Source organism: Abrus precatorius, unplaced genomic scaffold (assembly GCF_003935025.1).
Source record: "Abrus precatorius isolate BTA unplaced genomic scaffold, Abrus_2018 Scaffold7, whole genome shotgun sequence".
NCBI lineage: Eukaryota > Viridiplantae > Streptophyta > Magnoliopsida > Fabales > Fabaceae > Abrus > Abrus precatorius.
Window position 1 is genome coordinate 34,494,687 of NW_020874417.1, and position 14,886 is coordinate 34,509,572.

At 34.2% G+C, this 14,886-nt stretch overlaps 2 protein-coding genes across 2 annotated transcripts; both read left to right on the forward strand.

Annotated features, from left to right (window-relative positions):
* Positions 1 to 351: 351 nt before the first annotated feature.
* On the forward strand, positions 352 to 9,262 carry LOC113871869 (homeobox protein HAZ1). Its single transcript, XM_027508963.1, has 9 exons — positions 352 to 597; positions 1,196 to 2,622; positions 3,837 to 4,002; positions 4,097 to 4,220; positions 4,308 to 4,420; positions 4,508 to 5,062; positions 5,209 to 5,496; positions 8,013 to 8,102; positions 8,178 to 9,262. Exons 1-9 carry the CDS (start codon positions 352 to 354, stop codon positions 8,487 to 8,489), a joined length of 3,321 nt encoding a protein of 1,106 aa, XP_027364764.1. The 3' UTR covers positions 8,490 to 9,262.
* A 1,567-nt stretch (positions 9,263 to 10,829) lies between these two features.
* LOC113872493 (TIP41-like protein) lies at positions 10,830 to 14,835 on the forward strand. Its single transcript, XM_027510088.1, has 8 exons — positions 10,830 to 11,010; positions 11,213 to 11,398; positions 11,891 to 11,981; positions 12,161 to 12,271; positions 12,603 to 12,662; positions 12,773 to 12,814; positions 13,053 to 13,181; positions 14,502 to 14,835. Exons 1-8 carry the CDS (start codon positions 10,865 to 10,867, stop codon positions 14,604 to 14,606), a joined length of 870 nt encoding a protein of 289 aa, XP_027365889.1. The 5' UTR covers positions 10,830 to 10,864; the 3' UTR covers positions 14,607 to 14,835.
* Positions 14,836 to 14,886: the final 51 nt, after the last annotated feature.

The following is a 14,886-nucleotide window of genomic DNA, read 5'->3' on the forward strand; positions in this document are numbered from 1 at the left end:
ATAATTAGCAATCATGAATTCTTGGAAAAATATTATAAGTTCTGAAGTGTATATAAATGATCATAAACAACGAATAACTAATCTAAAAACAAATGTTCATTTTTGTATCTTTTAGTAGACTGTATTTTGAAAACGATTTATTTGGTTGAAATATGGATCACTTGATTAATTAATTAATTTCAGAAATCAAAATTTTTTGTAAAGAATGGAATTGGGTGAGGAGTAATTTTTGGGGTGGTGAGACAGAAGCACGAGACTGGGCCATTTCCAAAAATGCGGAGAGGCCCATAAAGGGAAATTTAGTGAGAATGGTGGGAAGGTTAGAAGTTGAATATTGAAACCCAGTATGGAATGAGACAAGGACGGATCTACGGTGTTTATAGTTTGGTGAGTTCGAACGGTGGCCCAGATTTGGAGGAGAGCGTAAACGAAGCACCGTTTTTTCCTCTCTTTGGCGCTGAGATTAAGAAAAGGGGACTCTCACGAAAACTTAACTCTTTCTCTCTCCCTCACCCCATTTTAGATCGAACCCTTCTTCCTCCTCGCACCGCCCTTCCCATTCGCTGCGGATATGACTGTGCTACTCACACCCACAACGTAAGCTCCTTTTTCACACCACTCTCTTCCGTCTCCTTTTTTCTCTCTCCTTCTGCGGCTTCTGCTACTTTTTTTTTCTCTTGCTGTTGATTGTTGTTTAATGTTCTTCTTTGAACTTGTCCCAGCTTAACTCAATTTTTTACACACTTTATTTCTTTTTAGTCGAGGCAGGCCTTTGTTTTTTTTTTTTTTTTTGGTGTGGTGGAGCACGTGCTTGAATATTTCGTGTTGTAAAGGAAGTTTGTGAACAAGATTGGGCAATGAAAATAACTTCACACTTAGCTTGGTGCAATAAAAATGTGCGAATGTTGTTGGTTGTTGCTTTGTTCGATGTTGTTTAGTTTAACTGGTGCATGTCTTCTGTAGACTGAGAGAACGCGTTTTCCATCACCATTATAGCTAGTTGCACCTGATGAGCTTTGCATTGTCATTTTGCTTGGGCAGCTCATTGTTTGTTTGATATTAGTTGTGTAAGTGAGTGTTTTGGCCGTACTTTTAGCTTACTGTATTTGTTTCCCAGTTCTGCATCATATGTTGGTGTTTAGTGCTCACATACACCGTGGAAAGCTCAAAAGACGATTGGATGTTTTGTTTGTAGTTATTAGCTTTGCATTCTGATGATGGTGGTGGATGCTGTGGCCATGTGTGTTTCCTCGTACCAATGACTAGTTCGAGCCATAATAACAGTACGACTGAACAGATGGGAAGTGAACAGTGTGATTTGTCTGAAAAAAAACCTCAGATAAGCTCTGGATGCTTAGACAGCAAACAGAGGGAGCTTGGTACAGTGTTAAACAATTCAGTAATTGACGAAAAATCAAATCACATTTCTGCCAATGTGACTGAGAATTCTGTTATTCAACTGCTTGCTCCACCTCAGCATGACTTAGATAAGAGTCGTCAGATTGTAGAAGGTCCATGCCTTCAACGAAGTACCATTGAACAAGTCTCTATTAATTTATCTAATGATAAACCAGAAAACAAATGCCAACCATTGTGTGAAAATATTCAAACTCAGCCTGTAGAAATAAATGATGCAGTAAATGCCTTTGTTGTTGAAGACCAAATGCAATCCATTGCAGCCGAAGGTTCATGCCTTCAACAAAGTACCATTGAACAAGTCTCTGTTCATTTAGATAATGATAAGCCAGAAAATGAATGCCAAGCATTGTCGGAAAATGTTCAAACTGAGCCTGTAGAAATAAACGATGCAGCCTTTGTTGTTGAGGATCAAACACAATCCATTCCTGTAGAAGGTTCATGCCTTCCACAAAATACCATTGAACAAGTCTCTGTTCAATTATTTAATGATAAACCAGAAAACGAGTGCCAACCATTGTCTGAAAATGTTCAAACTGAGCCTGTAGAAATAAACGATGCAGCCTTTGTTGTTGAGGATCAAACACAATCCATTCCTGTAGAAGGTTCATGCCTTCCACAAAATACCATTGAACAAATCTCTGTTCAATTATTTAATGATAAACCAGAAAACGAGTGCCAACCATTGTCTGAAAATGTTCAAACTGAACCTGTAGAAATAAATAATGCAGTAACTTCCCTTGTTGTTAAGGACCAAACACAATTCTTTTCTGCTCAAGTGAACACGAGTTCTGTGAATGAATTGTTGGGTCCTCCTTCTGGAAATGTTGCAAAAAATATTAGTTTCAATTGTTCAGAAAGAAAACCCAATAGCACAACTCATTCAAGACTGAGGCACAGGGGTAAAAGAAACTCAAAATTATTGAAGAAGAAGTATATGCTAAGGTCATTAGGAAGCAGTGACAGAGCTTTGCGGTCAAGAACAAGAGAAAAACCTAAAGCACCTGAACCAAATAGTAATTTGGTTGATGGTAATAATGATGGAGTGAAGAGGAAAAGTGGGAGGAGGAAGAAAAAGAGAAGAGAGGATGGAATTACTGATCAGTTTTCTAGAATCAGAACTCACTTAAGATATTTATTGAACCGAATAAGCTATGAGAAAAGCTTGATTGATGCTTATTCTGGTGAGGGCTGGAAAGGATACAGGTATGTAGATTCTATCATCACCACTTGCTTTGTTTAACTTGTAGTCTATATTTGGATTTGCATCATGATGTTCTATGGTAGATCCTAGCTTATATTTATTAATATCATCTCTATTAGTTAATTGATGGGAAACTTAAAAGGAACTACATCTGGAATATTCTGGCCATTAGTCCTTCAGAGGCCTTGCTTCAAAATTTCAGGATAAGATGCCCTATGTGTTTAAGTACCATGATTATTATTGCACTTGGAGTTTTATTATCTTAAGAGATGCTATGTACTGAACATAGCTAGAACTCCATTCTGTCACATTTGGATTTTTGGATAAAACAGTTTAATGGGATCTTAGATATTTAGATTTGACTTTGACATTGTATTCAAATATTATATCATATGTTATTGTGATCATTAAATCCTTTCCAAAATTAAATGTTAGAAAATTAATTTTATAAATACCTTAATTTCCCTGTACTAGAATTTCCAGTTAAAGAATGCATCAACCCTTGCATGAGTTTGTGGTGATTGACAGAATTATACCACTTGAATTTTATCTTATTTATGCAAATCCAATTACTAATGTCTATCACTGTATGCAAATATTGAAGTTTATCTTTAATGGTCCACGTGTTTTGAGATTCATTCAATTTGGTCCCTTGCTGTTTTCCTCTCTTTCCTTTCTACCACTAACCAATTTGGATTAAAACAAAAGTTATTCTGTAGTATCACAATTCTACTACATGATTAAGCAACTAAGCTATTAAATCAATTGTTCAAGCTTATCCTCCTTGTGCTATATCTTTATTTGTGTCATTGAACAAAATCTTTTTGCTCTGATATTTTGGAAATTATCTATACTATAGAACGCACTTTGATCCACTTGCAGTTCTTATGCTTCATTTAAGCATTTGTAATTGGGAGTCCTCTTATTATTTTTACCATGATCCTTATTCCTATAATTTCTTTTGTTTTATTGTCACTATGAGTACTGTCCCTTTATTAGAGCTGATGGTATTTTATTAGATAATTCAGTAATTTTTGTTATAGTCTTTGCTAGGAGTTTGTTTGATCTTGTTTTCTTGTGAAACTGAGTATAATTGGTAGTTGCACTATTACAAAAGTCTTATCATGGTCATAGATTTATAAACCTTCAAATGCCCGAGCTTTTTTTTTGAGGTACATAATTTGTGTCCTTTTGTTTAATTGTGATAAATTTGCAGTATGGAAAAATTAAAGCCTGAGAAGGAGCTTCAGCGGGCTAAGTCTGAAATTCTTCGACGTAAATTGAAAATTAGGGATCTATTTCGAAATTTGGATTCATTGTGTGCTGAAGGAAAGCTTCCAGAATCTCTGTTTGATTCTAAGGGAGAGATTGACAGTGAGGATGTAGGTTAATCCTTTATATTACATTCCTAAATGAAGTTTCCAAAACTATAGGATTTTGGTGATATGAATACATACTCTAAATTTTATGTTGCAGATATTCTGTGCAAAATGCCAGTCCAAAGAGTTGAGCACTAATAATGATATAATTCTATGTGATGGTGTTTGTGACCGTGGATTTCACCAGTTCTGTTTGGATCCTCCATTGTTAACTGAAGACAGTAATCCCTGGTCTACCTAATTTATTTTTTGGTCACTTTCTTCTTCGAAGTTATTATCATTTATGTGTTTACTTCTGTGGCTTACAGTTCCACCTGGTGATGAGGGTTGGTTATGCCCAGGATGTGAGTGCAAAGATGACTGCATCGAACTTGTTAATGACTCATTAGGATCAAGTCTCTCTCTTAGTGACACCTGGGAGGTTAGCAGGCAAATTTAGTCTCTTCTCTGTCAATTGTTAACTTTTTGGAGCTTTCCTCTTCTGATTGCGTGTCTGATTCTTGTTCAGAGGGTTTTTCCTGAAGCAGCTACAGCTGCTGGAAATAATATGGATAGCAACTTGGGACTTCCTTCTGACGATTCGGATGATGATGATTATAATCCTAATGGTCCAGAGGATGTGGAAGTTGAAGGAGATGAGTCAAGTTCCGATGAATCTGAGTATGCTTCTGCTTCTGAGAAATTGCAGAGTTCACATGAGGATCAATACTTGGGCCTTCCTTCTGAAGACTCTGAGGATGATGATTATGATCCTAATCGTGCAGATGTTGACTGTAAAATTGCTGAAGAAAGTTCAAGCTCTGATTTCACATCTGACTCCGAGGATCTTGCTGCAATTCAGGATAAGAGATCTCCTGGACAGGACGAAGACATTGTATCTGTATCTTTGGATGATGTTAAGAATTTGAAAGGTTCTGGCAAACAAAAGGGTAAAGTTGATAAAAAGCCATCAATGGCTGATGAACTGTCATCTTTACTAGAGCCAGATCCTGGCCAAGAGGGTTCCACTCCTGTTTCTGGGAAAAGACATGTGGAAAGGTTGGACTACAAAAGGCTGTATGATGTAAGTTAATTTAATGGCATAAGGTTTAAAATAATACTCTGATTCCATGTGCACGGTCTGCCTTTATTATTTGAGGTATGATATGCATTACATGACACATGATATATAACGATTGCTTGTATCATACACACACATTTCTTTTGTAGGAGACGTACCGGAGTGATACTAGTGAGGATGAAGATTGGACTGCCACTGCTACTCCAAGTAGTAAAAAGAAACTCACTGCCAATGTGACTTTGGTGTCACCAAATGGAAATGCTTCAAATAATCCTAGACATACTCCTATGAGGAATACCCATCAGAATAGAGCTGAAAATACAGATAATTCACCCGCCAAATCAGTTGACAGCTGTGTGAAATATGATTCCAGGGATAATAAGTCTGGATCTTCAGCATACAAAAGAGTGAAAAGACTTGGAGAAGTTGCACTGCAGGTAATGGTAAATTGCCTTCAAATTTGGTTTTAAAATTTATTTTCCATTCAGAGAATCTTTCCATCCAGTTTATAATTTGCATACTTACCTCCTCATTGTCTTTCAATTGTGTCCTCTAGATACATTCATAATATCCCCATGCAAAATTGAAGTGCAAAAGGAACTTTTTCATTTGTGATGTGGTTGGTCCCTTGGAGTAGTACTGTTTTAGTTTTATTAGACAACATAGAATTTAGTTTACTGGCTAAAAAATTATTAATTTGCTTCAAGTACAGAAAATATAGTGGGATATATTAATGAAAAATATTTTGTTTTACTGCACTACGCATACCTGGTACTTATATGGAAATGCTTCTCATTCCTCGTGCAGTACCCAGGACAGTGATTCATTTGTTGTTTTATATTTCTATTATTAGTCACTTACTCTTCATAAAAAAATAATATTAGATTTATTTATAATATCTAAATCGTGATACATATCAATAAATAAAAAGGATCATTTTTTTTTTTTTAAAAAAAGAAAGTGTTGAAATTTTCTTTTAAAAAAAAAGTTTTAACAAGTTATAATTTCATTAAATCCTGTTAATTGTATGATAGTTGCATTAGTAGTTTTACATATTTTTCAATATCATATAAGTTTATAAAAAATCATTTATTTGTTAAGAAAAAGAGAAGTTAGGTTACAGAAATAGTAGTTTTATCATGGTTGGGTTATTGCTTAGTGCACCTGATTTGAAATAATGAGGGAGAATTTGAAGTACTTAGAGATTATATAGTCACTACTGACATCAGTTGAATAAGAATTTCATCTGAATTGAGTTGTTCAATGTACTTATCTTAAAATCATAAGATGAAAATACTAAAATCTTAAATTTTTAGCTACGTAAAAATTATATCTATTGATCAGATTCTGACTACAAAGTAAACACTCTTCTAGAACACTTCTGAATCATATATGTAGCATCCCACTAAGACTTTGATTCTTCACCATAATTAGTTAAGTACCTCAAATAAAACTTAGAAAATAATCCTTGAAAAGTTGCTGTAAAATTATAAAATATCAATGTTGGACTATTTTTACTCCCCATTGTCTAGTCACATGACATCACTTGGTAATGTCTAACTACTAGTATTTTTGTATAATACCATCAACGAAGTCGATCTTTTAAATAAGTTGTCTACTTTGATTGCACTAGTTATTTATTATTCATTCTCACAATTATTTCTTCATTATTCAAACCTACTATTATATTTTGAAGTTTTATTTAGATCATATGATATTTTTAACCAAGTAACGTTTTATTTAATTTACTTAGAAAAACATACCGCATAAATAAATAAATAAATTCAACTTAGTGTTAAAAAAAATTATACCTTATCTGAAGTTCTCATTAATGTTAAATGTTAGCATATTTTCGTATTTGACTAATTACATGTAGAAATTGAATATCAATCGATAATTTAAAGTGCCATTTGCTGATGATATAGTCCAATTTGATGAGTTTACAGGAGTGAATTTAAAACTAAACTTCAGTTATGGAGAGATTTTATAATCAAAGGATTTTTGGTTGATTAGGAGTAAGTGGAATGCAAATCTAGTAACACAAGCTATAAATGTTGCATAAGTAGCATGGTTTAGGTATTTTGTCTTATAAAGTGATAGCACACTCACATGAGATTGAGGTTGGATGGATGAAATGAACAAGTGATTCAGGTGTAATTTCTTATCACATTAGCCTATCAAACTCAAGGAAAATTTTACTGAACTATTCAACTACTATGCTCTATGGTAGTTAACGCTGGGCAGTGATGTGCTGACAAGAGAAAAAAATAGTTGTGACAAAGATACGAATGCTGAGGTGGATGAGTGAACCTATAAGAGCCATTAAGATATGGAACAAACCTATGTTAGAGAAATTGGAGTAGAACCTGTTGAAGAGAAGATAACTAGCCTAGGGTGGTTTGGTCATGTGAGGTGACCAATAGATATTTTAGTGAGAAAAATGGATCAAATGGAAGATAACCTAATTAAAATGGTAGAGGAAGATCTAGTAAAACATTGGGAGAAACCATTGAAAAATTCTTGCTATATGGTTTTACTGAAAAATTAATTTTTAATAGAGTTCAATAATGGTATTAATTAAATGCTGTAGTTGGACCTTCCTACTGGAATAAGGCTTGATTGTTGTATGTGAGTGTAGATAACCTAATTGGTTTGGTCATATGAAATGCTTTTGCATGCAAATATATGTCATTCCAAGTCCAACCATTATGCTTCAGCAAGCTGTCATCTGATATTTGTTGGATGCTTTACAGCCTGCATCTCTTTATTTAAATAATCTGGTTGTCTCGGTATCAATTGACCTGCAGCTTGCGTAGCAACTAGCAGTTTATCTTGTACCACTGATTTATTAATACCTTTCTATCTTGCCATTCTAGAGGAAACTAACATGCACAAATTTGCATGCATATTATGGTAGGGGTTTACCCTAGAGTGACTAATCTTGTCTTTTCAGAGGCTTCACAAATCTTTTAAAGAAAATCAGTATCCAGATCGAACTACAAAAGAAAGCTTGGCACAAGAACTAGGAATTACTTTTCAGCAGGTCGTATCTCTTAGCTTTGGACACATTTTGGCTTTTTCATGACTTTCTGAATTTACCTTTCTTTTTCACTTTCAGGTTGCCAAATGGTTTGACAATACACGCTGGAGCTTCCGGCATTCATCACAAATGGAAAGCGATCCTGGAAAAAATATTTTGTGGCTGGGCAATGAAGGCAAAGCCAAAAATGAGGGGGAGAGGAAATGTGAATTAATGTCCCCAGAGGTCAGTGGAGAAAATTCAAAATCCTCGAGTTATAGAAAAAGGAAGCATTTGTCTGAATCCCAAGCATCTGAAACACAGCTGGATATTGATGGCTCAGCGACAAGCACACCAAATGCTCATGAAATACAAATAGGCAATAAAATGAAGACGAGGAAGAGGAAATGACACTTCATTTACAAGTCAGGCTTAATCTTTTACCTGAGGCTGCAAATTAAAGTATCTATCCTTTTATGAGTTGAGATCCCATGAGACAATCAGCTTTAATCTCGACAGATTTGTTTACATTGAGGAAGGTAATCATTAAATGCGTGCCATTGTTTGTATTTTTTTTTTTTTTTTCAAATAGCTTTGCAGGTATGCATCTCTCTGGTGAGAGTTTGTTTTAGCATAGCCCCTCGCGCAAACACTTAAAATAGTTCAGTAACTAGTTTTAGAATTTTTTTTAAAAATTTACAGAGACCCCTTTACAGAGACCCCTTTTCTTACTCCAAATGATGTTTTTTTCCTCCTCCTTTTAAGGGGGTTACTAACAATAAAAAAAAGCAAAATACTGATGAAAATAGGGGAGCTGTTTATTTTTGTACCTCAGGATTCAATGTCATTATTGTATTAATCTGCTGGCAATCCTAGTAAATGTACCAGCTAATGTGTCTGATTTGCTTCACAACATATAGCGCCCTTCTTGCATTGATAAGATATAGTTTGACATTCAGGGTGGTTGTCTTCCGAAATCATATCGCTGTCACTTTGGGTGTTTTTCGGCTCTCCCTTTTCTTTAGAAGATAAGCTTTTTTTTTATTATGGATCTGTGGTTTGAGACAATGGGATGGGAGCATATGTATTATTCTCAATTGCCGCATGCTGTTATGAAGTTATTTTCCTGTCTTGGGCTTTCCCAGAGCTAGCATGCATGTTGATTAACTTTATGACCCTTTTTAAGTTGTCATTTTCACATGAATTGCAGTGATTCAATTTCAAAGATTTTGAACCAGAAATCTTTGTTGGTAAGCTGTTTTAATTTTTTTGGTCAATTTGGTAAGCCCGTTTGTAAGTAGTGCTGAGATCGAGGCTAGTGATGTATATTCTATTATTATAAATGGGAAATGAGGCAACATTAAGAGGAGGAAAAAAGTCGCGTGCTGAGGTGTGGCTTGTGATATATTCTAGACAGGTGTTTATTGTAGATATTTGAAAATCTGAATAGGACGTAAAACGTTATAAAAAACAATAAATACACTTTAATGTTACATACACAATTTTGTTTATTTTTTATAAGTTAAACATTTCAAATAACTTTTAACTTCAATCGCATATCTTTGCAACAATTAATTTTACATAATCACACATACATATTATTGTGTGTGTATATATTTACAAAGACACATACATATTATTTCATTTCAAAAAATAAAATAAAAATCGTGTCATACCTACAGGAGAGATGGTATAATACGCATCCCTATTTATAAAGTTTAATTATATATTAATTTGAGCTTTTATTCTTTGCCAGAAAGAGAAAAAAAAAAAAAAGAATTTTCACTATGACTGTTCTACATAAGCCATTGTCATTGTTTAAACCCCTTTTAGAGGTAACTTCCTTTTATAATGTGCACCATAAGGACTTGAAAATGTTCTCTAGTTTGAAAATAAAGTGGAGAAATTAACTATACATTTTGCATGACTGGTTGTAAATTTCGTTATACTGCGATTGATTATAAATTTTTTTTGGAATTTAAGTGATTTACACACATCAAACCTCTTCTTTTTAAAGCCATTCATAGTAGATATCTAAATTTCCCCTTTCAAGGACAGAACTTGTCACAAGCTTCCGAAAGAATTGAATGTATTTAGTAGTGTTCAATCTTAACGATACAACTAAAAATCAATCTTAATTGTTGAAAAAAAAAAAGAATATACGAACTAATTTAGCAGTATAAAGTTTAAGATAAAACTTGAATGGGCCAAATGTAAACTTCTCCCCAAGCTTTAAACTTAAAATTAATTTCCAAACTTATTTTCAAGTTAATATCATTCGAAAGTAAGTATTTTTTTCATTTTAAGCAATGATTCTATTTAACCTGTGAATATAAATCAATTTTTGTCCTTTTAGGTTAATTAAATAATTTTTTTAGATCTAACTATATAGATAAAGAAAATGAACTTTTAAATTGTATCAAATAATTTCTAATCCACATAAAATAAGGTTCAGTTAATAATTGATTAACCTAAACAATAAACTTGACCATCATTGACATTCGTAAAAGGTAATAAGGTAATATCTAAAATGAGCCCATATTGTTAATATCTCTTTTTGGTCGATTATTATCTTCATATTTGAAAAAGAGAAAATTAGAAAGTAGGTATTTTGGGCTAACGGGTCCGCAACATAGCGGTTTTGGAAAGCACAGGTCCGAACTACGTGAATTACGAAATGATCGGCCCGACCCACACATTGAACTGAAGGGCCATATGAAATACCCAATTGTTAAGACTGACTGTCTCTAACTCGGGAATCACTGAGTCGAAACCCAAAGCAGGTGATGATGGAATTGGAAGTCGACGAGAAAGACCTGAAAGCCGCCGGCGCCGAACTCTTCGACGACGGTGGCCGGAGAGGCATTCGTATTCATGGATGGCTTATCGAGTCTCGGAGACACTCCATACTGAATTCTTCTACCCTCCAAGAGTGAGTAATTCTCACATCACACTTAACCCTAGTTCCTGTTGTTTCTAAATTTGTGAGTAAAACAAATAGATATCATTGATTTGCTGGAAGAAAGGACTGCTCTTTAACGTTGCTTTTGAAGTTTCAACGCTTTCAATGTGTTTTTGGTTATTGCTTTGTTGTAGTCAGAGCATTTTGTTTTGATGATGAGTGTACCTTGCAGGTGGGAACAGAAACTTGAGACATCTCACTTGCCAGAAATGGTTTTCGGAGAAAACACTTTAATTCTAAAACACTTGAGTAGTGGCACCAAAATTCATTTTAATGCATTTGATGCTCTACGTGGGTGGAAGCAGGAAGCCTTGCCACCGGTTGAAGTTCCTGCAGCTGCTAAATGGAAGTTTAGAAGGTAAGCTAGGGGAATTTATATACAATACACTTTCATGCTTTTATGCCCGCTTACAAATATGTTTAGCTCAAAATCCTATTATTATTGTATTCAGATGAATTTACTTAGATTCATTTGCTATCTTTTCTTTTTAGGAAGTTTTTATCTACTATGAAACTTCTTAGTAATTGCCTCTGAGGCCTATAGCCTAAGCCAGATTTACTAAATAGGGAAGGTCGTGGGGTTTTTTAAAGCTTAGTTAAAAAAGTCAGGCTTTGGACCGGCTTATTTAAATAACAATAATAATAATAGTGGTAGTAGTAATTTTTTATATATTTAAAGACTTAAGCTTGCTGATTTACATATAAATTTAGGCGCCTTGACTTAAAGACTGAGGCTCATGCTTTGCTAAGCCCATTTCCACCCAAGTTGCACTGTCTACCCTTCCTATTGAATAGGATGTGTAAATTTACCATGCTGACAGTCTCACATTCTTTTGGAAAAAATTTGCAGCAAGCCCTCTCAGCAAGTAATACTAGATTACGACTATACGTTTACAACACCTTATTGTGGAAGTGGCACTGTTGCGATTGATAAAGATCTGGTATGTGACCCTTCTTTTTTCTTCATGACCTAATCCTGAATACCATTTTTCATTTATTTAAAACGTGTACAATTTGGTCATACAAGTTTCTGATGCTATTGTTATAAGAAAACCTGAGAATTTGCATTAATGTTATTATTTATGCTGTTATTTCAAGATATTTAAGTTTTGTATGGTAGAATGGGACAGCAATATCTGAGGAAACCAGCAATATCAATTGGGAAGATTGCAAAGAACAAATTGATGTGGTTGCACTTGCATCCAAAGAGCCCATACTTTTCTATGATGAGGTGGGTAGTGAGTACCTTGAATTTGCAAACCTCTGCACAAAACTTTTTTTGCATGCGGATCTTTTTGTCAGTAAAACTATTTCTCTTTTGTATATACTAAGTAATGTCCCCTTCAATTCTCTACTGTTGTGCTTCTTTTTTCAGAAATTAATTGTACTGTTAAAATGCTCAAGTGAAATCTGATGTATATTAATGGTAATCAAGAACCAAAAATCCAAAATAGATGTGTTCAAGTTTACCTGTATGAGAATCTTACCTGTAATACATTATCCATATTCTCTTCCTTGATGACATTTACTTTTCATCATAAATGAATCCTCATCATGAACAGGTGGTGTTATACGAGGATGAACTTGCTGATAATGGAATATCACTTCTTACTGTAAAAGTGGTAAGCACTAATTTGGTTTCTTTTGTGATAGGGGGTTCAATTTTTGTCATGCAAATTAATATGTTTACAGATGACTGATGATATAAGTATATAACCTTTTGGTTTTACAGAGAGTCATGCCTAGCTCTTGGTTTCTTCTATTGCGATTCTGGGTGAGATACTCCCTGTTCATATACTAAATTAGTTGGCCTAGCAAAGTAGTTATTTGATTATTATTACTCTTATGGCTGATTTTGTAAATCATTTCGGTCATATAATGTTCTGAAGTTATTGCTATGGATCTATAATGTTCCTGACAATATTGGAGATTAGTGTCACTGTCAGCAAATTTGCTTCACACCAGTTTCTCTAAACATGTAATTTTAACTGATTGATCTGGTACTAATACAGCTTAGAGTTGATGGAGTGTTGATTAGACTGAGAGAAACTCGTATGCATTGTCTATTTGGTGAAAGTACAACTCCCATTATACTTCGAGAGAGTTGCTGGCGAGAATCTACATTTCAGGCTCTGTCTGCTGTAAGTTTGTTCTATACATCACATGCTATGGCTCTTTACATTAATTCTGAATGATAATCTCTTTTTCTGTTATGGACCCAAGTGAAGAGAGAAAGAAAGTGGGTTGATGCTTGTCAACTGATGTCTATGCCGAGCTAGTTGATCATAAGGATTTTAGGGATTGCTTTCTATTTCTCTCTCTACTTCTCTATGTATGTTTATTCATTTGTTGTATGAGATCATGTTTGAAGTGCTATAGTAGTTTCAGGAGTAATTCTACTGAACCTACTATCTCTGAAAAACTAATTACACATATATCTTAGGTAACTGGAATAGTTAGTAAAACTTATTTTTGCAAGAGAACCACTAGTTTTCACTGGGCTTCTTTTGGTTGGGACTTGGGAGATCTTGTTGGAGTAGTAACTAGAAGAATACACATGGACAATTAATTCAGAGACATATATGTTTAACATCGCACTTTTGATTACCAAGATTTTGCTAATGAAGTAACTGGGTAGAATGCAATATAAAACTATTTGAGTATGAAAGAGAAAGCAGTCCTGTGGACCTACTGAATCAAGGACAAGCTACTTTGAATTGAGAAGGGAATGGAACGGAGATGCAAAATTGATTTGTTTCTTATTATTGGTTTAAGTCTGAAAATCAGAAGTGATTTGTAAGTTCTGTTAGCTGTGTATTTGTAAATAACAGAAGGGAAACAAGAAGCTTATACAATCATCATTTTATCCATTGTAGAAAACAATAAAATAAAATGAAAAATACAGGTCTCACACAAACTGTCATTTTTTGTTGTTTATTCTCTGCCCAGTCTTGTTCACATGGACGGATTGGAAAATGAGGTCTTCTTTTAATGTATTTCCTTCTAATCTCTTTATTTATCTGGTATTTTTTGCTATTGAACAAAAGGAAGAATGAGGCTCCTCTGAAGTGAGGAAGTAGGAGTGTATCTATCATTAATTTAATTTAAAGTACAACATGATTTTAATCTACCAAAATTTTAGGATGAATACATGTTTACTTATTTACTTTGGAGAAGATTTTTTCCTTGCGAAAACATGCAATTCCAAATATTTCTCATTCTTATCTTTAAAATATGTCCCTCTCAAATGTCTGTGTTTTCAAGATAGCCAGCCAAGTGACTGGTGGTAGCGAGTGATATTCTGTGTTTTATATCCTTTGCTTTAGTTTTTATTTGCCATGTTTTCCTTTTATCCTTTTTACTGCTTTTATTTCTCTCTGTCTAGTTGCTTTGGCTAGGCTGTCATTTGCAATTAAAGTTACGGTTTAATGGTGAGCGCCTTTCTATGATTGATGGTGCAGAAAGGGTACCCTTTTGATTCTGCTGCGTATAGTGATCCAAGCATCATCAGCGAGAGGCTCCCCGTCATAATGCATACGACCCAAAAGCTTGTAATTTCCTCTTAAGTTATAAGGTTGTAAATTCCCATAATGCATAAGGGATTCTGATAAATTCTTGTTCATATTTTTATTCATCTTTTGCCATGACTGTGAAACCATCAATTGCTTCTTACGAGATAAGCTCAAGATGCGTGCAATCATGTTTTGTTTTGTACGAAAGGGATGCGAGGAATCTATTTTACATGAAAAAGTGAGGAGTTATAGTTGTTATTTATAAAATCAATGGTTGGGTTTAAACCGTTAAATAATTTGTTTCTATATATATACACACGCATTTTATCACAAT